Source organism: Cololabis saira, chromosome 8, assembly GCF_033807715.1.
Source record: "Cololabis saira isolate AMF1-May2022 chromosome 8, fColSai1.1, whole genome shotgun sequence".
Classification (NCBI taxonomy): domain Eukaryota; kingdom Metazoa; phylum Chordata; class Actinopteri; order Beloniformes; family Belonidae; genus Cololabis; species Cololabis saira.
In genome coordinates this window covers 43,727,628-43,750,302 of record NC_084594.1, presented here as the reverse complement: position 1 = coordinate 43,750,302, position 22,675 = coordinate 43,727,628, and the positions used below count along the sequence as shown (strand labels likewise).

Below are 22,675 nucleotides of genomic sequence, written 5' to 3'. Positions count from 1 at the left end.
AGGGGTAATATGTGTATATATATTTACCCCAGGGGTAATATGTGTATATATATTTACCCCATGGGTAATATGTGTATATATTTACCCCAGGGGTAATATGTGTATATATATTTACCCCAGGGGTAATATATGTATATATATTTACCCCAGGGGTAATATGTGTATATATATTTACCCCAGGGGTAGTATTTACCCCAGGGGTAATATGTGTATATATATTTACCCCAGGGGTAATATGTGTATATATATTTAACCCGGGGGTAATATGTGTATATATATTTACTTCGGGGGTAAAATGTGTATATATATTTTCCCCAGGGGTAATATATGTATATATATTTACCCCAGGGGTAATATGTGTATATATATTTACCCCAGGGGTAGTATTTACCCCAGGGGTAATATGTGTATATATATTTACCCCAGGGGTAATATGTGTATATATATTTAACCCGGGGGTAATATGTGTATATATATTTACTTCGGGGGTAATATGTGTATATATATTTTCCCCAGGGGTAATATGTGTATATATATATTTACCCCAGGGGTAATATGTGTATATATATATATATTTACCCCAGGGGTAATATGTGTATATATATTTACCCCAGGGGTAATAAGTGTATATATATTTACCCCAGGGGTAATAAGTGTATATATATTTACCACAGGGGTAATCAACAGCGTATGTAAATTGTGAAATACGCCACACAAAATACTCCTTCCCGCGCATGCGCAGTGCTGCGCCGCTCTGCCCGCGCCGGTGGACGCTGCTGAAGAAATTAAAGTGCGTGGTCTGGCGGAGGCGGCAGGAGCTGCGCGTTTGAAGGATTACATAGCACTTTTTTCACACACCCTGACAAAGAAGTGGCTGGGGAACAGGTAGGCAACCTCGTTCATGTCCACACGTTGCATTTCCTAGTGTAGAAGAGTCCCGGTGCATGAGCCGCGGCGCGGTGCCGCATGGCGGCTTCCCCAGTTCAAAACAAACGTGACGAAGTCTGCAATAACCGGCTGATAAAACTTCTCTGTCGTGGTGGTTTTAATTGTCTGCGTGTATTTAGGTGCGTGCTCGCATTTTCACGTTATGCCCCTAAATCTGCGCGTCGTTTCCTCAGCTGGAGAAGTCTAATGTCAGGCGTTTGCACGCCGCTCCGTAGGAAAAGTACGGAGAAGTAGGCCTAGCGTCAGGCCGTGAAGATCTGCGCTGAGTGACAGACGCGAGGGCCAATCAGAGCAGAGCTCCCGCCCCTCTCACCAGAGCTCAACCAATCACGGCTGTCGACGGTCCTGACGTCGGACGGAGTCCTGTCGCGCTGCACCCTCGGTTATAAAACGCAAGACAATAAAGTGTATAACGGTGGAAGTAGTCAAGAAAACAACCCTCGGCGTGAGATAACATGCATGCGCGCTCTGTTTGGGTTTAATATCGCTATAAAAACCAACTCACAGTGGATGGATTTGGGAAACATCTTTGTGGTTCCTGTTTCCTATTTTCATCTTTTGTCTCACAGACTGCGATTAAATAAGTAATAAAAATATGATTCTTGTCGTCTCAAGTTTAAATGTACAATTATTACATTTTTTTAATAATAATACAAATAATTTAATAATAATACTAATATAATAATACTTAATATTAATTATTATATTATTATTATTATTATTATTATATTATAATTATTATACTTTCAATAATTAATTCTGATCATTTAGTCCCTGACTGTGCCCTGTGTTTTTTTTTTTTTTTTTTTTGTTTTTTTTTTTACTGCTGTGTCATATTTGCTGAAATTCCACATTTTGTGGAGGTGGAGCTTTTGTTCCTCTGCCTGTAAGGAGTTAAGTGATTGTTCCAGTTTCCTATTTTCATCTTTGTCTCACAGACTGCGATTAAATAAGTAATAAAAATATGATTCTTGTCGTCTCAAGTTTGAATGTAAAATTATTACATTTCTTTAATTAATTGTCATCATTTAGTCCCTGACTGGCCTGTTTTTTTGTTTGTTTTTTTTACTGCTGTGTCATATTTGCTGAAATTCCACATTTTATGGAGGTGGAGCTTTTGTTCCCCCGCCTGTGAGGAGTTAATAGTGTTGGTGGTTGATCTGCTCGTCTCCACATGCAACACGCGGGTGATCGGTCTCATTGTCTCTGTAGTGGGTGGAGCTGGTGGCGGGAGCACGTGGCCGAGCGGAGGTGGAGGTGTCTGTAGGCGGACCCGGGGCCGGAGCCGGGGCCAGAGCCGGGGCCGGTCACTGCAGTATTGCCGGCCGTCTGCGCTATGGCGAACCCCGCCGATCAGCTGTATCTACAACCACAGTAAGATGCGTCTTTAACCTGCATTCAGCCATTCAGCCATGTCCTGTGTGTGTGTGTGTGTGTGTGTGTGTGTGTGTGTGTGTGTGTGTGTGTGTGTGTGTGTGTGTGTGGGAAGGGGAGGGGAGATGAGGAGCATTTTCCGCTGCACGATTCTCCATCAAGGCCTTCATTATAGCCCAGTGGCTAAAACATAGCAGCAGGCCGGTTTAAATAGATGTATTATATTCAGTAATAGATATGATCGCTCTCAGTTTGACCCAAGTATGTGGTCAAATAAAACCACCGTTGCTTGCATTGAGCAGGAGACCATGAAACGATGCTTTTTTGTCATTTTTATCTGCTAAGGAAATGCTTTGTGTGAGATTGAGCTGATATAACATGATCATTTTACGGGGGAGGTTCATAAGAGTCATCGTGGTGCCGTTTTTCGGACCCTTGGGCTCCCCAAAGACACAGATTGCTGCACATCTGGCTACATATTCACTACCATTTGAGGGGCATGGCTCACCTTGGTTTGTGACTTATTAATAAGCATGCAAGTGTGACAGGCTTGATTTGTTAAAGGCCCTTTTCTTGCTAAATCTGCCTAGGTTCACAAACAAGCGACTGGGCTGATTTTACTATCCCCCCTGAAGGTCTGATAGTACCGTGGGGTTGTGCTCTCGCTTAGATGCTCAGTTTGTCTGTTGCTTGATTAACCAAGGTCACTCAAGTCCTGTGATTTATGAGCATGTTTACAGGTGGATGTGTGTGTCGGTGTATGTACAGGAAGCGAGCCTTGATGTGGGCAGTATGAGTAAGACGCCCCCTAACAGAAGAGGGATATCATTTGAGGTGGGAGCTCAGCTTGAGGCTAGAGACAGCCTCAAAAACTGGTGAGTCATGGCCTCGCTCATTCCTTTCCATCCACATTATCCTTCACATCCCTCACTTTTTCGCATTAATCTCTCATCTCACCCCTCTGTGTATATGCCTGGGTTATGTGTCGCTAGAATGATGTGAAGGAAGCTACTTGTTCCTTTGCCAGTAAATGGCTGTGTTTTGGGGGGGTTGTCCTCTCAAGGAGCTGACAAAGCCAACCTGCACATAGATTAATCCGAGCTGGCTGTAAAAGATAACCCATGACTCTTAAATCCTATTCTGAATCATCTGAATGGTTTGGGAATATTAAATGGGGGGGAAATATTGTTAAAAGAACTCATTAAGGAGACAATGTCGTTGGGATCACGGCGGTGGGAATGGTCTTGTAAATTTGTTGCGGAGATATGCGCTTTAATGCCAAGCACCGCCCTCTCAGTACAGCCGTGTTTCCTGATTTATTGTGGTTCTTACATGTTTTACATTTTCAAGCTCAGCTCGTGAGGATTTAACCGAAACCTTGAGGTCACGAATGAAGAACTAGCGCTGGCCCATCCACTCCCTTTCCAACCATTCGTTGTTGAAACTCTTCATTTAGGTACGCTGCCAGCATAGAGAAGATTGACTACGAGGATGAGAAAGTGTTAATTCATTACCGGCAGTGGAGCCACCGTTACGACGAGTGGTTTGACTGGACAAGTCCCTACCTGAGACCTGTAGAGAGAATTCAGCTGAGGAGGCAGGGCCTGCATGACGACGCCTCTGCGCCTGTAAGCGCTCCACATCACGTTAGTCTTACTCTCTTTTTTTTTTTTTTTTGCACGGTGACACAGACAATGATATTTGTGGCTGTTTTTGTTATTCCTTAAAGTGTTCCTGAGACGGGGGCTGAAATGTCATGTTGGTTTCATTTAGACGGCCTAAACTGCATCCCATGTTATATGACTAGTAGGATTCCTGCATCATCAGTTTGAAGATATGACTATTTTTTTTAAATTTGACTTGCTTTTGACGGCTGCACGAAAAAGCTCTCATACATATTTGGATGTTTTGTTTCAGATTAGATGTCCCTTTTTCTTCCAGGGCTTTCATGTCAACGACAAGGTTCTGGCCAGCTGGTCCGACTGCCGTTTCTACCCCGCTAAAGTCCTTTCAGTTCACAAAGATGGTGGGTGTCCGACTTCAGAAAACCAATCATTGGGATGTGATGTTTATACAGGGTCGTAGCACAGACGTGAGCGTAAATCGCCTCTTTTGTTTTCAAAAAATAACTTGTGGGTTTCACTAGGGCTGGGGATCGTTTCAAATGTTAAGAATCGATTCGATTCCGATTCTTAAGATTCAGAATCGATTATCAAGATTTGATTCGATTCCGATATTGATTTGGGTTAGTGTTATTAAAACAGTTTTTTGAGCTGTTGCATGAATTATATGATTGTAGTTATGAAAAATATTACTACTAGTATTATATTGAGATTAAACAGCAAGTATTGCAGCTAATGATGCTGTAAGGACCAATCAGCTCCCAGAATGCTGATAGAACTGCTTTCAGAAACATCATGTGGGTCAGAATTACCAAACAGATCCAGGGAGGATAGACCATTTTCGGTCTATTTTGGTTTTTAATTTTTGAGCATTTGGTTTTTAGCATTTATTGCAAATGTAACCCCAAGACAGTATATAAAGTAATAAAATATAGACAATTTATGCAATTATAACTGAAAACTTTTAATGTTTTCTTACCTTTAAACATATTTAAAGGCAAAAACATGGTACCAGTTATTCTCGTGTCCAATACAACATTCCTTTTTTGAGGATAAACAAAAAAATAACCAAAAGTTGTAATGTAATGATGAAAAAAAAAAATACATAAATAAATAAATAAAAGAAAAAAAAATTGATCTTTAGACATATGAATCGATTTTTAGGAATTAATATGAGAATCGATTTGGAATTGGGAAATCGATTTTTTTCAACACAGGCCTAGGTTTCAGTGAGTGCAAATTACTTTATCAGAAGAGTATATTTGTGAGTTGTCGTGGAGATTAATCACAACAGTTCAGAAATGGCTACTTGGAGCCCCTCTGTCATAAAAACATGCGTTAACCGCTGTTTACGCCACCTTGTTTCCCTCTCGTGGACCTTTAGGAACCTACACAGTGAAGTTCTACGATGGCGTCATACAGACTGTGAAGGAGATGCACGTGAAGCCCTTCATTAAAGAGGTACGCTGCACTTATCGGTGGGGAATCTCAGGATTGGCTCCCAGCACCGTTGTTTTCGCAGGACATCTGTTAATCTATTTTCAGTTCTCGTTTTTCTGAGCTTCCTCTTTCTCGCGCCAACAGAAAGGTGGTGCTGGAGGGAAGTCCCGGTCCTCTGAGAGGAACATGGTTAGGAAGGCCCAAACCCGCCGAGACAGGAAGCCCCAGGAGAACGGAGGGCCCAAGAGCAAGCGAGCCAGGCGCAGCACCTCCGACCAGGAGGACAGCAACAGCGACGATGAGGAGCAGGAAGAAGGGATGGAAAGTGAGAAAAACAAGAAATCCAACGGCGCACTCGAGGCTTCAAAAAACATCAAGCAGGAACTGTCTGAAGGAGAGCAGGACAAGCCCGGGGACGAGGAAAAGGGGGCGGTGCTCACAAACGGAGCGGCGGCTGAGAAGAGCGAGGGCGTTTGCCACGTCAACGGAGACGTGAAGAAAGAGGAGGAGGAGACGGAGGTGTCTGGACTGAAGCCGTACACGGAGTCATCCCAGTCCTGCGCGGAGATGCCCGGCCAGTCGGCGCCGCCGGCGGAGCAGGCGCCCGTCACCACGGCGACCGCCGAGCCGTCGGCGAGCGTGCAGCCAGCAGTGGACGCGGCGCCTCCACAGCCCGTAAAACGTGAGTGTTGCTGAGGCTGGTTATCAGGACAGCCAGTAAATCAGGACTGGAGACATTTTGCTTTATATCTGTTATTGTATCTTCCAAAGCGGTGAGGAAGCAGGGCTTCCACAATCCCAACAGATTCAGCAGGGAGCCGCGTGAGTACACCAGCACCGGTCACTAGTGATGCACCGAAATGAAAAATGGTGGCCGAAACTGAAAATAATAATAAACACTTGGCCGAATACCGAATAACATACCAAACATGGTTCTTCGCAGTTTTTCCATTTATTTATCCATTTATTTTGCCAATTTTTTCACCATTGCATAAATCAAATAAATGTGCTTTAGGCAGGCTTTTCAAAGAAAAAAATCTTTTACAAAATTAAAAGGTAGAAATATTTTTTGAACAACCGAACATATTTTAATTTCCTAGCATTTTTTTTTTTTTAATATTCCAGCATGCATTATACCAACAAGGCACAATAATTAAATACATTTGCAAAATAATTTTTTTGGCCATCTTTGAGCTTACATTAGGCCTATAACTGACAGCTGAAAAATTGTAACATAGGCCTTAAAACAAAAAAAAATGCATTAAAGTGCATTGGGAAAAAAAGTGAAAAAGAAGTGGATAAAACAAAATAAAGAAAAAGAAAATCAATCCCTTTCCCATACGAGTATTAATATGGGAAAGGGGTTGATTTTCTTTATTTTGTTTTATCCACTTCTTTAGCGTCATCTAAACATGCCGTTATTACAGGTAATTGTTTGTTTTTTACCCCACTTATTCCACCGAACACCGAGGGTGTTTTTTTTTTGCTATTTTCGGCCCAACAATTTCGGTTACCGAACATTCGGTGCATCACTACTGGTCACCCACTGCATCTACATTTGTGATGTGCTTGGGCGCCATCATGAACGTGTGCTTCTTGTTTCTAGTGTACCGCGTCATCAAGAACCAGCCCCCGCTGGTGCTGTCCGTCAACCTGGACCACAACCCGTTCAAGTGCAGCTCTCCCGGCTGCACCAAGTCCTTCCGCAAAGCCAAGCTGCTGCACTACCATATGAAGTACTACCACGGTGAGGAGCAGCCCCCGGAGGAGGAGCACAGCCCCACCCGGAGCGTGCAGACCCGGGCCTCGGAGAAGGAGCCCGCCGCCCTGGACGGCTCCAAGCGCCGGCGGACCATCTCCGCCTCCATGCGTGAGTCCCTCGCCTTTACTTCCAGCAGTGTTGTGCATGAACCAGTTCAAATGAACGCGTTCATTGAACACGTTCATTGAACACGCTCATTGAACACGCTCATTTCATTTCTGTGAGAACGTTGAACTGAACGCAACATACAGGACTGTCTCAAATTAGAATATTGTGATAAAGTTATTTATTTTCTGTAATGCAATTTCCCAGAATATTCAAATTTTTTGAGATTGGATATTTGAGTTTTCTTAAGCTGTAAGCCATGAAAATAAAGGACTTTATCACAATATTCTAATTTTCTGAGACAGTCCTGTATTTGCAAATAAAGAACTTGAACGTGAACTTGTTCATTCTGCAGATCACCAACTGGAATTTGAACTGTTCAGATTATGTCAGTTTCAGCTTCAGTGTTTAGATCCAGTTATTATGGAATACATTTCAACAGTGGGCAGCGTACATATTTAAAATACTTGACGAGACGACGACTTCACACTAACTTACCCACAATGCAGTGCACACACTAGCATAACAACGGGCACCAGCTCCATGGCAACGGCGGCCCGAGCCCGGTACAGTCTTTACATGACCAGTGAAGAGAGAGACGTTGCGGACGCAGATGAAGCCTCCGCTTATTATTATCCGCGGGAATTTTACACATCGTCTCCCAAAGAGTCCGACGGTAAAAATCTAACCTTTCTGTGCAAATTATGTCCACCTGCGCTGAGAAAACAAGTCTGAGCGTCTGCCTCGTCAACTTCACATTTTACACGTCATGTGGAGTTAAAGCATCCGTGTGAGAAAATATCTGCAAGTCTTTGACAATCAGACTAAGGCCCAGTCCCAATCCCCCCCTAGTCCTACTTTTCAGTCCTGCCCCTAAATGTTGCGCGTTCCCGTGAGGGTAGTGGTGTCCCAATTCCTCTTTGCATGTAGGGCTAGTGTGTATCAATCTAGCCCTTCACAGCGAGGGATTTCAGATGCTGACTTGTGACCGAGGGCCAGAAAAATTTCCCAAAATGCTTTACGTCATCATTTGCAGATTGAATGAAACGAAAAAACATGGTGGACATTTCTTATTTTTTCGCGACTAAAGTTTAGTTAGTTTCTGCATAAAAATGCGTTTTGATTACATTTCTAGCGAGAAATATATATTTTATTTTCATAATATTCACTCAGTGAATGTACATAATCACTCGCTTGCTCGTATTTTCAGATCTCGTCAGAATAAAGGCTGATTTATGGTTCCGCGTTAAATCGACGCATACCCTACACCGTAGGCTCTGCGTCGATTTAACGCGGAACCATAAATCAGCTTCCGAGCCGGCAGCTCTTCTCATCCCCGAAAACATCGGATCAAATTTCTTAACAGGCGTTATTTGGATAAACTGAGCCCAGGTTGGGGATCTTAACGGTTACTTTTACGCCTGAAAAAATATTAAAACTTAATAAAGTGTCATATTAACAGCGGTACAGCTGAAATTAAAACAGCTTTTAGCTCTGGGCTTCCTGATATGGTGTGACGTATGTGCAAACGTAACTACGCAGTCGCTTACGTACCCGAACGTAAACCACGCAGTGACGGAGCAAGTGGTGTCCCAATCCCTAGGGAAGATTACAAGGACCCTCCTCATTTTTAGGGCTAGTGATAGAAAGTAGGGGGGGTGTATCGGGATTGGCCCAAAGTGATCAGGAAAGACCAGGAAGACCCAACAGCCCCAAACAACCCCAGTCCCACTGCTGCTCCTTCAGGGGGAGGATTTACCTGTAACAGTTAGACAAACTGATAATGGACTACATTGTTGGAGATTTACAGCCTCTGAGTGAAGTTGAAAAGCCACTAGGACAAAACATCATACAGTGAACAGTTTTAGGATAGTCTGGCGTTCGTACTTCTCACCTAAAAATATTGAAATTAACGGAATTTGAACTAGTTCAAAGTGAAAATGGTGAACTATGAACGTGAACTGTCCATTTTTAAACGATGTGAACTGAACTTGCACAACACTGGCTTCCAGCTGACATGATGGAGGACAAATGAGCTGCCGTCTCCTCCACGTCCGGCTGTTAGAGGAGCAGCTCTGGACAGGCTGTGCTGGAGTTATTGATCCTGCAGTCTCATGTCGGGCGTGTCCTTTGGTTTTTCAAAGATGTAGCCTCGCGAGGGGATCTGAAGAGCGCAGGCAGGCGCACGTCGGCCCCGCCCGCAGTCAGCAACCAGGGCCACCAGCAGAGGGCGCTGCTGAGGGACAAGAGCAAGGAGAACCACCTGGACCGGAACGGGTGCCAGCTGCAGAACTCGGACCGGACCGGCTTCGACGTCGGTCAGTATGACGCGGCGCTGCGCTGTTTTGGTCTCTCGCTACGCAGAGAGACGCTGCATTGTGTGTAGTGTAATCCTTCATGTGTTGTACGTGTAACTGTGCAGTTTGGCTGAACTGCAGTTGCATTGGGCTTAATTTATCTCGCTTGATGGTTCCCAGGATCTGTAAAAGACAAACCAAAAGAGAAACCAAAACAGAAGGACTTCCTGCGTATTAAACTAAAGAAGAAAAAGAAGAAGAAGTCAAAGTCTGGTAAGGCCAAGGTCCCTGGCGCAGGTTGAGGTCAAATCTCTGCTGCTCTGCATGTGCACCTGCTGTAACACTGTAAGAAAAGCTGTCCTACGAGCATACGGCCCCGCGCCGGCTCCTCCCGCTGGGGGGGCCGCGCCGCGTCCTGCTGGCCAGGCGACCAGCCCCCGCTCACGTTCTCTTTAGAGATGCACCGATCAGGAATCTGAGGGCCCATCGCCGAAACCAGTATCTACCGATCCACATATCACCGATCACCGATCACAGCCTGAAATCCATAAATATCATTGTCTCATGTACAACACTGACGTTGTATTATTAGGTATCAACATTAGGAGATGAGAAAGTCTCATGAATTGTTTTATTGCAGGCTGAGGCAATATACAATACTTCACCCTCTAGAGCAGGGGTGTCAAACTCATTTTGCTTGGCGGGCCGGATTTGACCAATTTTTTTCTCACGGGCCGCACGCTCAAAATAACAAAAACGGCACAAAAATATTTTTTTTCTAATTCTTTTTTTTTTTTATTATTGTTATCTAATCCAATATCAGTTTAATTAATTTTAAAGGAAATATGCACTTTGTTTACACTCTAATTATGTAAAATATATTTCTTCAGGAAATTTCTCGTTTTTTTTTTCAAATTATGTAAGATACTTTTAATATCATTTTACAAAGATAAACAGAAACAAGTATGTTTTTTTTATATTTCGCTTTTTTATAGGAAATTTAATTAAAAGCAAAATCTTTCTTATTACATCCGAGAGTGTTTCTTTGTGATTTAGAGATTTTTCCAGTACAATTAAGTGTATTTATTTTTTTAAATTGTCGTGGATATTTATGCCAGTGTGCCTAAAAAGTCAGCACTTCTCTTTTAACTGTTTTACTTTGTCACTATCCTCGTATTCAAAACTGAAATTCTCCGAATAAATATCTTCTATCATCTTTTTTACCAGTGATATTTTTCCTGCGAAAATATATAATAGTAGTCATTTAATAAAAATAAACGACCGTCTAGAAATAAAATTGGCAAATGCATTCTAGAAAACTAAAAAAATGTCAAACTGCTCTCTTTGTGGAATAACGATGGATTTGTAGAAGAAATATATTATCGGATATGCTGCGATTCATGGCAATTATTTATGCCTTCCTTTTTAGTAAATTAACATTTCGCTTTTTTGCGTTGGAAACTTCTCGCGGGCCGCATGAAAATCTCTCTCCGGCCGCATTTGAAACCCCTGCTCTAGAGACTCTTAGAGATGATTTAGACTCATGTAGCTTATTAACTTAAGCTTTCCTGTGGTAATAAATGTGTGTACAACACACAACAGCAGACATGTCACTCTCTTAGAGTTGATACAAGTTGTAAACTATAAACCTTAGTTTTCCTGAGGAAAAAGGAATAAATCTTTAAAATGAAAAATTAATTATGAATTATTAAGCTTTAGCGGTAGCATCCACCGCGTGTTACCCAGGAAACTCTTGTGAGTGAAACTCTTCACACTAGAACTCCAGATGTCACTCGTGAAGCGACTGACACGACTGTCGTCCTGCATGAGGGTTAGGACTGTGTATAGTCTGGTATAACTCCGGCGGGCATTCATCAGTGAAATATTTACGACGCGGCAGCACGTACCGGGATCCAAACTGCTAAGGAAGCGTTTAAACAACAGAAAGTAGCTGATGATCAAGGCTTATGAATCCATTACCTTACGATGTAGTTCTTTATTTTTCTTGCTGTTGCTGCTGTCGTTTATAGGTCTCTGTTACAGGTGAGTTAGCGGCGTTGCTGCACGCTCCTGTTCTTTATAAAGCCCTTGATGTGAGAAACTTTGAAATGTCTTATCAGCTTTGTTGTGTTGAAATTCTTTTATAACATTAATCCTCGGGGTATTTCCTTTGCACACAGCTTGCAAACTGCAAATTTGTTGTCCTTTTCAGACATTGTAAACTCCTTGGGGACAGCTGGGTCTGGGATGTGGGAACACACACGGGCGGCGGTTTGGTGTTGTAATTAGTGTTGTAAACGTCATCGGATCGGCTGCTTTGGACTATTATTTTGAGAACGCCGGTCAAAACCGATAGGGGCATTATCGGCCGATCCCGATCGGTTGCCGATCGATCGGTGCATCTCTAGTTCTCTTCACATGAAGGCGCTAATGGGAAGCCCCATTAAGGCCCAGTCCCAATACTCCCACTACCCCTACTTTTCAGCACTACCCCTAAATTTTGCGCGTTCCCGTGAGGGTAGTGGTGTCCCAATTCCTCTTTTCATGTAGGGGGACTGCGGAAAACGAGTGTAGTGGCTATGAATCTGTCCCTACGGATCGAGGGATTTCAGATGCACACTCGCCGACCGAGGGCTAGAAACATTTCCCAGAATGCTTTTCGTCGTCATTTGCGGACTGAATAAAAAAAAAAACATGGCGGACATTTCTTAGTGAATAAAATCAATATTTTGAGTTAGTTTCTGCATAAAATACATTTCTAGCGAGAAATATATATTTTACTTTCATAATATTCACTCAGTGAATGTACATAATCACTCGTTTGCTTGTTGTTGCAAAGTCTTTTTCAAACCTCACCAGAATAAAGGCTGATTTATGGTTCTGTGTTACACCAAAGCAGAGCCTACGGCGTAGGCTACGTGGCGACGCGCGCCGTACGCCATACCCTACGTCGTAGGCTCTGCGTCGATTTAATGGGGAACCATAAATCAGCTCCTGAGCCGGCAGGCAGAAATCGCAAAAATTTCGGAGCAAATTTCTTAACGGACGTAGCTACAACTGTTAGATTTCATCTATTAAACCAACATTTATCTTCCTAAATGATTTATTTCAGCCAGCGGTAATTCTTCACAGAGCTGCAGGTTTCTCCCCGGGATGACGGTGCAGGTTGACCTGGCGATCACGTCTGTACTCCGGCTGCTGCTGCTCCAAGCCGGCGGCTCTTACCAGCTCCGAAAACATCGGATCAAATTTCTTAACAGGCGTTATTTGGATAAACTGAGCCCAGGTTGGGGATCTTAACGGTTACTTTTACACCTGAAAAAATATTAAAACTTAATAAAGTGGCATATTAACAGCACTACAGCTGAAATTAAAACAGCTTTTGGCTCTGGGCTTCCTGATATGGTGTGACGTATGTGCAAACGTAACTACGCAGTCGCTTACGTACCCGAACGTAAACCACACAGTGACGTAGCAAGCAAAATTTAGGGGTAGTGCTGAAAGTAGGAGTAGTGGGTGTATTGGGACTGGGCCCTGGGAAGATTTCAAGGGCCCTAAAACCTGTGGCTTCTTTTTTAGGGCTAGTGGTAGTGAGGGAGGGCTAGTGGTAGAAAGTAGGGGGTGTATTGGGATTGGCCCTAAACTGGTGGTGACGGTGACCGATCCCAGAGCAGGTCTGGCCCCGTTTACACACGTGTGTGTGCGGTCGGCGTGCACGTGGATGTCTGTTCTGGCTGCCCTCCACTAACTCATAACTCCACCCGGGCCGGGGGCCTGACGTGGGGCTGCATGTGAGCGCTCCGTCCCTCACCGCGGTGGAGCCCCCACCGCACAAATGTTTGTCGTGCCACGTTGTTGACACCTGGCCCAACGGCCGCTAAGCATTTCCCGAGCTCACGTTTCTGTCTCTACGTCTGCTTCCCCCCTTCCTGTATTAACAGAGAGCACAGGTAGTGAGGAGAATATTGACATCTCAGTATTGGGTCTTCACTCCAAATTGACCTTGCCACTCAAACCCCCCCCCACACACAATCACTACGGCAGCAGGCCCGGACACAGCCTCTCACAGCAGATACGCGAGGACGGTGGGTATCTGACGCTGTGTGTGTACGTTGATTGGTGTCCCTGTCTGTTCTTGGCTTCTCTTCCCTACATCCCTCTCTTCTTCTTGGGTTCAGTCCACCATGACACCAATGTGTTTGCAGCCGAACCGCCTGTTTCCTGCAGGCGTTGCTGCTCGCAACACATGAGCGCTTTTTCCCCAGACATGGTCGATTGAAGCCCGAGCTTTTCCTCCGCTGCTTTGGCCTGCTTCATCGTGTGACCCTCAGATGTTCATTAAACCTCAGCAGTGGTTTCTGTGGTAGTGGGTTGAGTCCATTCCCTGAGCAGACAGTCAGTCGGGTCCCAGTGAGCGCCGCCACTCACGCCCGCCGCCGCTGGGCTGTGTTTCTCTGTTTTCCCCCAGACGACGACAGCATCAGCGACTGGTCCACGGACAGCTGCGGCTGGAGCGACGACGACTTCGACATGGACCTGGACGTCACCACGCCGCCGCTCAGCGTGGACTCCGGCGCCGTGGACACCAGCGACCAGGAGAGAGTGAGATGTGTGTGTGAGGTGGAGGAGGAGAACGACTTCATGATCCAGGTTAGTTGGGCGGGTGTGGTTGGGAGATGGGATTTGTTCATTTTTCCAGACTCACAGTGGTACGTTTGTCCCTCTCTTAGTGCGAGGACTGTCTGTGCTGGCAGCACGGCACGTGCATGGGCCTGCTGGAGGACAACGTGCCCGACCGCTACACCTGCTACGTCTGCAGAGATCCACCAGGTGAGCTCGGGAGGAGGCTCGTGTTGAAAAAAATCCATTTTCTGATTCTATGGAATCAGAAAATGGATATTGAAAGGCCTATTTGAGTTATTTATTTCTTAGTTATTTCACAATAATTATTGTGAAATTATTATTTCACTAGTTATTTCAGTCATATAATTTAGGCAACAGCTCAAAAAACATTTTTGATAACACTAAACCAAATCAATATCAGATCGAATCAAATCCTAATAATCGATTCTGAATCTTAAGAATCAGAATTGAATGGATTCTTGACATTTGAATCGATACCCAGCCCTAGTTAGGAGACACATCTGGCTCTTAAAAAGTGATAAAAGGCTCTACCCGCCAGCAGGAACCATGTTCACTCCTTCAGTGGGCGGTTTTGTTGGGTTTCATTCATTTATTGGCCCGGTTTTAGAGGAAGAACATAATGCAACTATTTAAATCTCTCTGTAGGTCTGAGGCAGAGCCTGCGTTACTGGTACGACCGCGAGTGGCTGACCAACGGCCACATGTACGGCCTCTCCTTCCTGGAGGAGAACTACTCCCACCAGAACGCCAAGAAGATCAGCACCACGCACCAGCTGCTGGGAGACGTGCAGCACGTGGTGGAGGTGCTGAACGGCCTGCAGCTCAAGATGAGCGTGCTGCAGTGAGTACCGGGGGGTCCCGGGGGTCCTGCAGGTCCAGCAGGGCCCAATGCTTCTCCAGTAGGGGGGGAACAATACAGGACTGTCTCAGAAAATTAGAATATTGTGATAAAGTCCTTTTTATTTTCTGTAATGCAATTGGAAAAAAACAAACAAAAATGTCATACATTCTAGGGATGGGCGGTATGGACAAAAAAATGTATCATGATAATTTCTGGCATTTATCCCGATAACGATAAAAATGACGATAAAAAAAATACCAATTCAACTCCACCTTTGTAACTATAAATCTATCACCACATTCAGTCTTTGGAGCCCCCAAATCAGTGATGACCTCTTCTAATATAAATAAAATGTGCAAATTAACCTGTGGTTGGAACATGCCACAAATTAGATACTATTGCAATTTTTTTTTCGTAATAGTCAAACGTTATATCAAAATGTAACAACCATTTCCTTCTGTTTTTGCAGACTCTGCATAATAGATGGTGTTTGCTCCTCGTCTCTCTTTTTAAATCCAAACCAGTTCCAGAGCTGGATCCTCGTTTAACAACGAGCTCCTCGCTCTCAGATTCGCCTTCCGCCATGTTTGTTACACGTAATCAACGGGAATTTATCCTTTTTACCGCGAGATGACAAATTCTTACCGTGGGGAATTTTTTTGACGGTATATCGTGAACGGTAAAATATCGCCCATTCCTAATACATTCTGCATTCATTACAAATCACCTGAAATATTGCAAGCCTTTTATTATTTTAATATTGCTGATCATGGTTTACAGCTTAAGAAAACTCAAATATCCTATCTAAAAAAATTAGAATATTCTGGGAATCTTAATCTTAAACTGTAAACCATAATCAGCAATATTAAAATAATAAAAGGCTTGCAATATTTCAGTTGATTTGTAATGAATCCAGAATTTATGACATTTTAGTTTTTTTAATTGCATTACAGAAAATAAAGAACTTCATCACAATATTCAAATTTTCTGAGACAGTCCTGTATTGTTTTGTATTTTGTGTCTTTCAAATAAAAGACAATGTTCCTCATTCAAGGTTGTTAAAAAAATACTGCTAAAGTATCGTTATCGTGACCTCAATATCGTGTATCGTACCGTATGGTGAGATGAGTGTATCGTTCCACCCCTACTCTCCAGTCACCAACCGTGTTGGTTTTCCCTCCGTCTCTCAGGAGCAGCACCCACTCGGACCTGCAGCTGTGGCGTCAGCCCTGGAAACACCTGGAGAGGTGTCAGACCTCGGACTCGTGCCGCGGCAGCAACACGGCCCCGTCCCCTGCCACCCCGGAGGAGGACATGAGCCGGGGAGAGATCCTGATGTCCAACGCTCTGGAGAAGCTGAGCCGGGCCGCCACGGCGGCTAGCTCGTCCTACTCCAGCTCCTCGTCCCCGTTCCCGTCCTTCCAGGACTCGTACATCACCAGCGACCACTGCTACCAGAAGCCCCGCGCCTACTACCCGGCCGTGGAGCAGCGGCTGGTGGTGGAGACCCGGCAGGGCTCGGAGCTGGAGGACAGCATGAGGAGCACGGAGGAGCTGCTGGAGCGGGAGCAGCGCTACGGGGGCCTGCTGGACGTGGAGAGACCCAAGTCTACGGGCGTCAGCAACAAGGTCCGGGGTTGGGCTTGATGCTGCTGTAGAAGAGCTTCCTGTGTGTGAAGTTACATTCAAAAACCGGTCAACACTTAGGGCCAGTCCCAATCCCCCCCTAGTCCTACTTTTCAGCACTACCCCTAAATTTTGCGCGTTCCTGTGAGGGTAGTGGTGTCCCAATTCCTCTTTGCATGTAGGGCTAGTGGGCATAACGAGGGTTAGTGTGTATGAATCTAGCCCTTCACAGAGAGGGATTTCAGATACTGACTCGCTGACCGAGGGCTAGAAAAATTTCCCAGAAGTCTTTACGTCATCATTTGCAGACTGAATCAAACAAAAAACATGGCGGACATTTCTCATTTTTAGTGAATAAAATCATTATTTTGAGTTAGTTTCTGCATAAAAATGCGTTTTGATTACATTTCTAGCGAGAAATATATATTTTACTTTCATAATATTCACTCAGTGAATGTACATAATCACTCGTTTGCTCGTTGTTGCGTTGTATCTTCAGACCTCGCCAGAATAAAGGCTGATTTATGGTTCTGCGTTACACCAACGCAGAGCCTACGGTGTGCGTCGCCGTAGGCTCTGCGTCGCTTTAACGCGGAACCATAAATCAGCTCCCGAGTTCTCTTCTCCGAAAACGTCGGAGAAAATTTCTTAACAGGTGTTATTTGGATAAACTGAGCCCAGGTTGGAGATCTTAACGGTTACTTTTACACCTGAAAAAATATTAGTGGCATATTAACAGCGCTACAGCTGAAATTAAATCAGCTTTTAGCTCTGGGCTTCCTGATATGGTGTGACGTATGTGCAAACGTAACTACACAGTCACTTACGTACCCGAACGTAAACCACGCAGTGACGTAGCAAGTGGTGTCCCAATCCCTAGGGAACATTACAAGGGTCCTACGGCTGTGGCTTCATTTTTAGGGCTAGTGGTAGAAAGTAGGGGGTGTATTGAGATTGGCCCTTACAGGGAGATTTTATAATAAATAAAAGCCTGAAAACTACCTTTTAGAATAAAAGCAGCAGCAGTGCGTCAATGATCAGTACCGTTGAAGCAGTTAGCACAGAAATCCCCGTTTGGCATGTTAAGACGGTTCAACTGGCTGGGCTTTAGTTGGGCTTTAGTTGGGCTCTGAGGTTTCTGTTTCTGCTTCTAGTGCAGCACGGAGCTCCCAGGTCTTTGAGAGCAGGTGTACAGCTTTGGTCATGGTTTACTCTCATGTTTGGCGGAAACTTGACCACATCTCTCTGATTGTTGGCTGTGTTCCTTCAGCTAGTGGCAAACGCCCCCGGTGATCAGTTTAGGTGTATTATCCAAACATATCTTTGCAAAGCAGTTTCCACACACAGCTTAACTGCTGCGATCGGTCCAAAGGGTTAGCTCTCCAGCACGTCACCGATTCATCACAGTAACATCGGCATCAAATTAGAGCCACTTGAAACTTAGAACAAGCATATCCTGTAGTTTTAAGGCTCCTCAGTGTCACATCTGTACTTGTACTTGGTCTTCAACCTCGGTCTCTGGGGTCTGCTCTCCTGCATCTGCACCTGATTCCAATCAGCTGGTCTGTTAGTGACAGATCCAGTCATATCTGTGCAGGGAAACCCCTGAAACGTGCAGGACAGCAGCCCTGGAGGCTGAACACTTCCTGGCTTAGGTCATAAAAAAATCAATGTGACGTTATCAGAAAGTATTTGAATAATAATGAAAAGGATTTGTAGTCTAAATGTTTTTCAACATTCCCAGGCTTCGATGGGGGTGTCGTGGTCGCAGGCTGAGAGCAGGGAGGACGCTGGGAAGGATGCGGGTGATCCGGGAGACAACAGGCAGCACCAGCAGTGGCAGATCAACCTGCTGGATCACATAGACGCGGTGCAGGACGAGGTCTCGCACAGGATGGACTTCATCGAGAGGGAGCTGGACGGTAGGAGGAGAGAACCGGCAGCAGTTTGGGGGGGGGGCATCAGTACTCGAGTTGTAAAAATAAAATCAGGGGGATGGTTGATTTTATCATATGGGGACAGATAATTTGTGGTGATTACAAATAATATAATATATTACAAATAATAGCAGTGACCAAAACATCTGCAGAAATACTGCAGGAATGACATAGCAGCAGTTAAATGCAGCCTTCTGTAAACTTTAAATATCCACTGGGCTTACATCAAATACATCAAAACACAACAATAAAAAACACTTTTCTGAACTTATCAATATGACTCTGTCCTTCACAGGATAAGTAAAATGGATCACTGCAAAAACTCACAATCTTAACAAGAATATTTGTCTTATTTCTAGTTAAAATGTCTTATTTTAGTAAAAAAAATCTCATTACACTTAAAACAAGACTCATCACTGGAAAAAACAACAATTTTCACCTGTTTCAAGTAGATTTTCACTTGAAATAAGTAGAAAAATCTGCCAGTGGAACAACATTTTTTTGCTTGTAATGAGAAGATAAATCTTGTCCCACTGGCAGATTTTTCTACTTACCGTATTTTCGCGACCATATGGCGCACTGTGTGGAAAGGCGCACCCTCAGTTTTGTGTGTCATTTTTGGTTTTAAAACACACATATGGCGCACCGACCCAAAAGGCGCCGTCTACGGAGACGGAGCTGCACAGACACGCGTTGCAAAACACACGCGCTAAAAATACAGCAGAAGCAAAACTTAGTTTGATATTTTATTTCACTTTTCACATCAATCAAACCCTTCAAAGGTTCATATTCTGTTTCTGCATTAAAGAATTTAAAAAAACCACCGGGTTGCTGCACATAAACCTGTCTCAGCCACTGATCATCTCCTCATCCATCCAGCCCTTTTCATTTCACTCTGGCTGGAAAAGTCTCTTTAGGGAACGCTTTTCTTTTAAAAATCCCGACCGCGGCGGTCCCGGGTCCTGCTCCCCGTTTGCTCCCTCGCGCTGGACCGGGTCCCGGGTCCCGGTCCGCCCCCCCCCCCCCCCGTGCTGGTCCCGCGGCGGTCCCGGGTCCCGCGTCCCGGGACCCTCGCGCTGGACCCGCTCACACACACGCGCTGTCGGGGAGCCGGTACCGGGGTTTGTATCCGACAGGAGCTCCGTTAATTCAGCTGCGCCGGTCCGAATTTCCAGACCTGTCTCAGCTTCTTGATCATCATCATCATCCCTTCATCCAGCCCCCTCTTTTCATTCACCCTTATAATGACTCCGGCTGGAAACGTCTTATGCAAAGTTTTTCTTTTAAAAATCACCATAAGTTTCTGTCCATCAGCTGCGCCAGTCCAGCACCACATAGCCTACATGAGAATCTGTGTGTCGCGCCGCGAATACACACACGCGCATGTCGGGATCCGGTACCGGGTTTGTAACCGACAGATTTGGCTGCAAATCTCGGAGAGTGAAGCTGATCTGACCTCAGACAGACCCCAGAAATCTCTGCTCTTAAAGCGGCCGGGAACCAGGTCATCGGACCCGCTTGGGGAACCAGGAAGTCGGCTGCAGCAGCGCGCATCACCGCGCTACTGCATCGGTTCCCGACATGCAAAACACACGCGCGCTGCAGAACACTCACACACAAGTGTGCTTATTTAAATAGAGCGGAGCAAAACTTAGTTTGATTGTATTTTATTTCACTTTACACATCAAGCAAATCCTTAAAAGTCTTCATCATCTGTTTCGCATTAAACAGCTCAGTGGAGTCTCATTCAGCTTCACCCGCCCCCTTCTCTTTTTACCTTCTCATGGTGGCCGACCTGACATTACCGTAATTCAGGTAATAGACACGGCGCACCGTTTCTTAAGGCGCCCGGCACATTTAAAAAAAAAAAAAAAAAAAAAAAAGTTGCGCCTTATGGTCGCGAAAATACGGTATTTCAAGTGAAAATTTATTTGAAAAAGGTGAAAATTGTGACATTTTTCTGGTGTTATTTTTCTGGTGATGACTCTAAATGTTGAAATAGCAGTAAAACCACATTCATTGATGAAATGACATAAGGGATGGAAAGGCAGGATGACAGTTTTACAGGGGGGATGATTTGGACCGTTTTTATTTCAGGGGGGATGCCATCCCCCCCTCACCCCCCCTCAACTCCAGTACTAGGGGGCACCCAAAGTGGGTCATGTTTTAACGCGTCCTCCTTTCCCTTCCCTCCCCCCTCAGTGCTGGAGAGCTGGCTGGACTACACCGGGGAGCTGGAGCCTCCTGAACCTCTGGCACGCCTACCTCAGCTCAAACATCGCATGAAGCGGCTGCTGACGCAGCTGAGCAAGGTGCAGCAGATTTCTCTGTTCAGCTCCACGTGAGGGCGCCAGAGAGCAGCAGGTTCAGGCCTCCCCAGGCCCCTGAAGGAAGCACCCCGGCCCCCGGCCAGGGCCAACGGTTCTGCTGCAGGTCCCAGACTCGGAGGGTTCGGCACATAGTCTCCCACCTGACCTCTGCTCTGCCATCCCACACAAACCCACAGCCAGTGTCGTATTTGAATATATGAACATGTGTGGAGAGTGAGCATCTTAATTCAGGATTAAACACAAAAAGGAACCTCGTAAACGCAGCAGCAAACTCTTAGGACCATGTTCCGTGTGATGTGGCCCCCATGCAACTTCAAAACCTTACGAATGCCTTTAGTCTGAGCTACTGCTTAAGGTCGCCCTCTCTCTCTCTCAGTACAGCGCTTTACACGCAGCTTTATCTTCACAACGCAGTCGAGTGTCTGAATTAACTGGTTTTTTCAAGCGGCCTCTTCATCCCCGAGTGTGTCGGAGCGTCGTTAGGCCGTCTGTCCTGCCGTGCCGTGTCAAACTCATCCTCAACGTAGACAGAATGAAGGGATTCTGTACAAATATCTTCTTTTTTTGTTGTTGACATAGTCAAGTTTCTTTCCAATTGCACTGTGAAGTTATTTCTGTCCAACAGCTAAAGCGAGTTCTGTTTTTACTTGAGATAAAATGCTTCTCCTCCCCCGTCTGCTCATCTGCACCAGTTGTATAAATGTGTCAGTTACTGTATACTTTAATTTACTCTTTGTGTTGTCTGTGTAGATTTGATCCGCGCTTCACTCATGACTGTAATGTGGATTCTTCTCAAATTAGCATCTTGCGTTGGTATAAAATATTGCATAGAAAACTTGTACATTTTTTTTTTTGTTTTTCCTTATTCTGTTTTCGTATTTTGGTTGTTTTATAAATCGTCACACATTTATTCTGAATTGACATTGTTTTCCAAATGCAGATATGGTATACTATTGTATTGTTTGTGTCTCATAAGCAGGGAAAAGATCAGATCAATGCAAACACATTTCCTGGGTCATCAATAAACGACTATTGTTAATCACTATGATCGCCTTTTCTGCTGTTTTATTTCTGAGTCTCAAGCAAGTGGTCTACGTTAAATATGGCTGTAAATACAGAGGTGTCTCATACTATCTGGTTTCTGCTGGTTCTTATGCAATCAAATTGAATTGGATCAAGTTTTATGCAGAAAAATGTTGACAGATTTAAGGTGGAGCTCTGATGAAGCCTGAACTGGAGTTAATAACCAGAAAAACCTCGGCTGCAGCTTTGAAAACATGTGTTTAGGTGATTTTTGAGAAGAGCTGGGGACGTGGTAACATTTATTTTTATAACTTTTTTATGGCATATCCGATTTATGAGGTTACGTAATCAGATGGGAAATTGAAGCTGGATGGGGAGATTGTAATCTGTTAATCTCCGAAATGTAATACTACAGAACATGGTAAAGGAGCAGGAAATGACATTATTCTCACGCATGAAACATGTTTTTTACTTTGGTTTCTGCTGTTTTATTTGATCTCTACTACTATGACGCGATCTTCCCTAAAGTTTATTACTGAGCATGCGCGGTCCAGACTTTATTTAGCCTTAGTTTAGTTTTATTTAGCACATACGATAAAAATAACATCACACAAATAAGTGCAGTTAAAAGAAAACTGTGCAGGGAGGAGCGAGCAAGCCAGTAGGCTTATGAGGAGCCCCCACCTAATAACATTTAACTATAGTTATGAGGATACAAAATCATAA

General features: G+C 44.5%; 1 protein-coding gene across 7 annotated transcripts; it reads left to right on the top strand.

Annotated features, from left to right (window-relative positions):
• Positions 1-749: 749 nt before the first annotated feature.
• On the top strand, positions 750-21,971 carry phf20a (PHD finger protein 20, a). 7 transcript variants are annotated; one of them, XM_061728072.1, is made up of 17 exons: positions 750-885; positions 2,161-2,322; positions 3,779-3,968; positions 4,264-4,348; positions 5,329-5,405; positions 5,529-6,066; positions 6,156-6,206; positions 6,991-7,254; positions 9,396-9,569; positions 9,729-9,821; positions 13,490-13,633; positions 14,017-14,198; positions 14,279-14,378; positions 14,838-15,033; positions 16,224-16,662; positions 18,404-18,581; positions 20,799-21,971. In XM_061728072.1, exons 2-17 carry the CDS (start codon positions 2,285-2,287, stop codon positions 20,939-20,941), a joined length of 2,892 nt encoding a protein of 963 aa, XP_061584056.1. In that variant the 5' UTR covers positions 750-885; positions 2,161-2,284; the 3' UTR covers positions 20,942-21,971. The 7 variants fall into 7 exon arrangements, with proteins under 7 accessions (XP_061584056.1, XP_061584060.1, XP_061584055.1 ...); XM_061728076.1 differs by lacking the exon at positions 750-885 and adding an exon at positions 3,091-3,197 and having other exon boundaries at positions 2,164-2,322; XM_061728071.1 differs by lacking the exon at positions 750-885 and adding an exon at positions 3,091-3,197 and having other exon boundaries at positions 2,190-2,322; positions 3,779-3,950.
• The last annotated feature ends 704 nt before the right edge of the window (positions 21,972-22,675 follow it).

What these genes read in the sequence shown, in the direction of transcription:
- phf20a (XM_061728076.1), top strand. Translation starts at nt 3,115, where the DNA reads ATGAGTAAGACGCCCCCTAACAGAAGAGGGATATCATTTGAGGTGGGA. An exon ending in CTGTAAGCGCTCCACATCAC is followed by an intron (nt 3,969 to 4,263) that starts GTTAGTCTTACT and finishes TTTTTCTTCCAG; the next exon opens with GGCTTTCATGTCAACGACAA. An exon ending in GACCATCTCCGCCTCCATGC is followed by an intron (nt 7,255 to 9,395) that starts GTGAGTCCCTCG and finishes GGTTTTTCAAAG; the next exon opens with ATGTAGCCTCGCGAGGGGAT.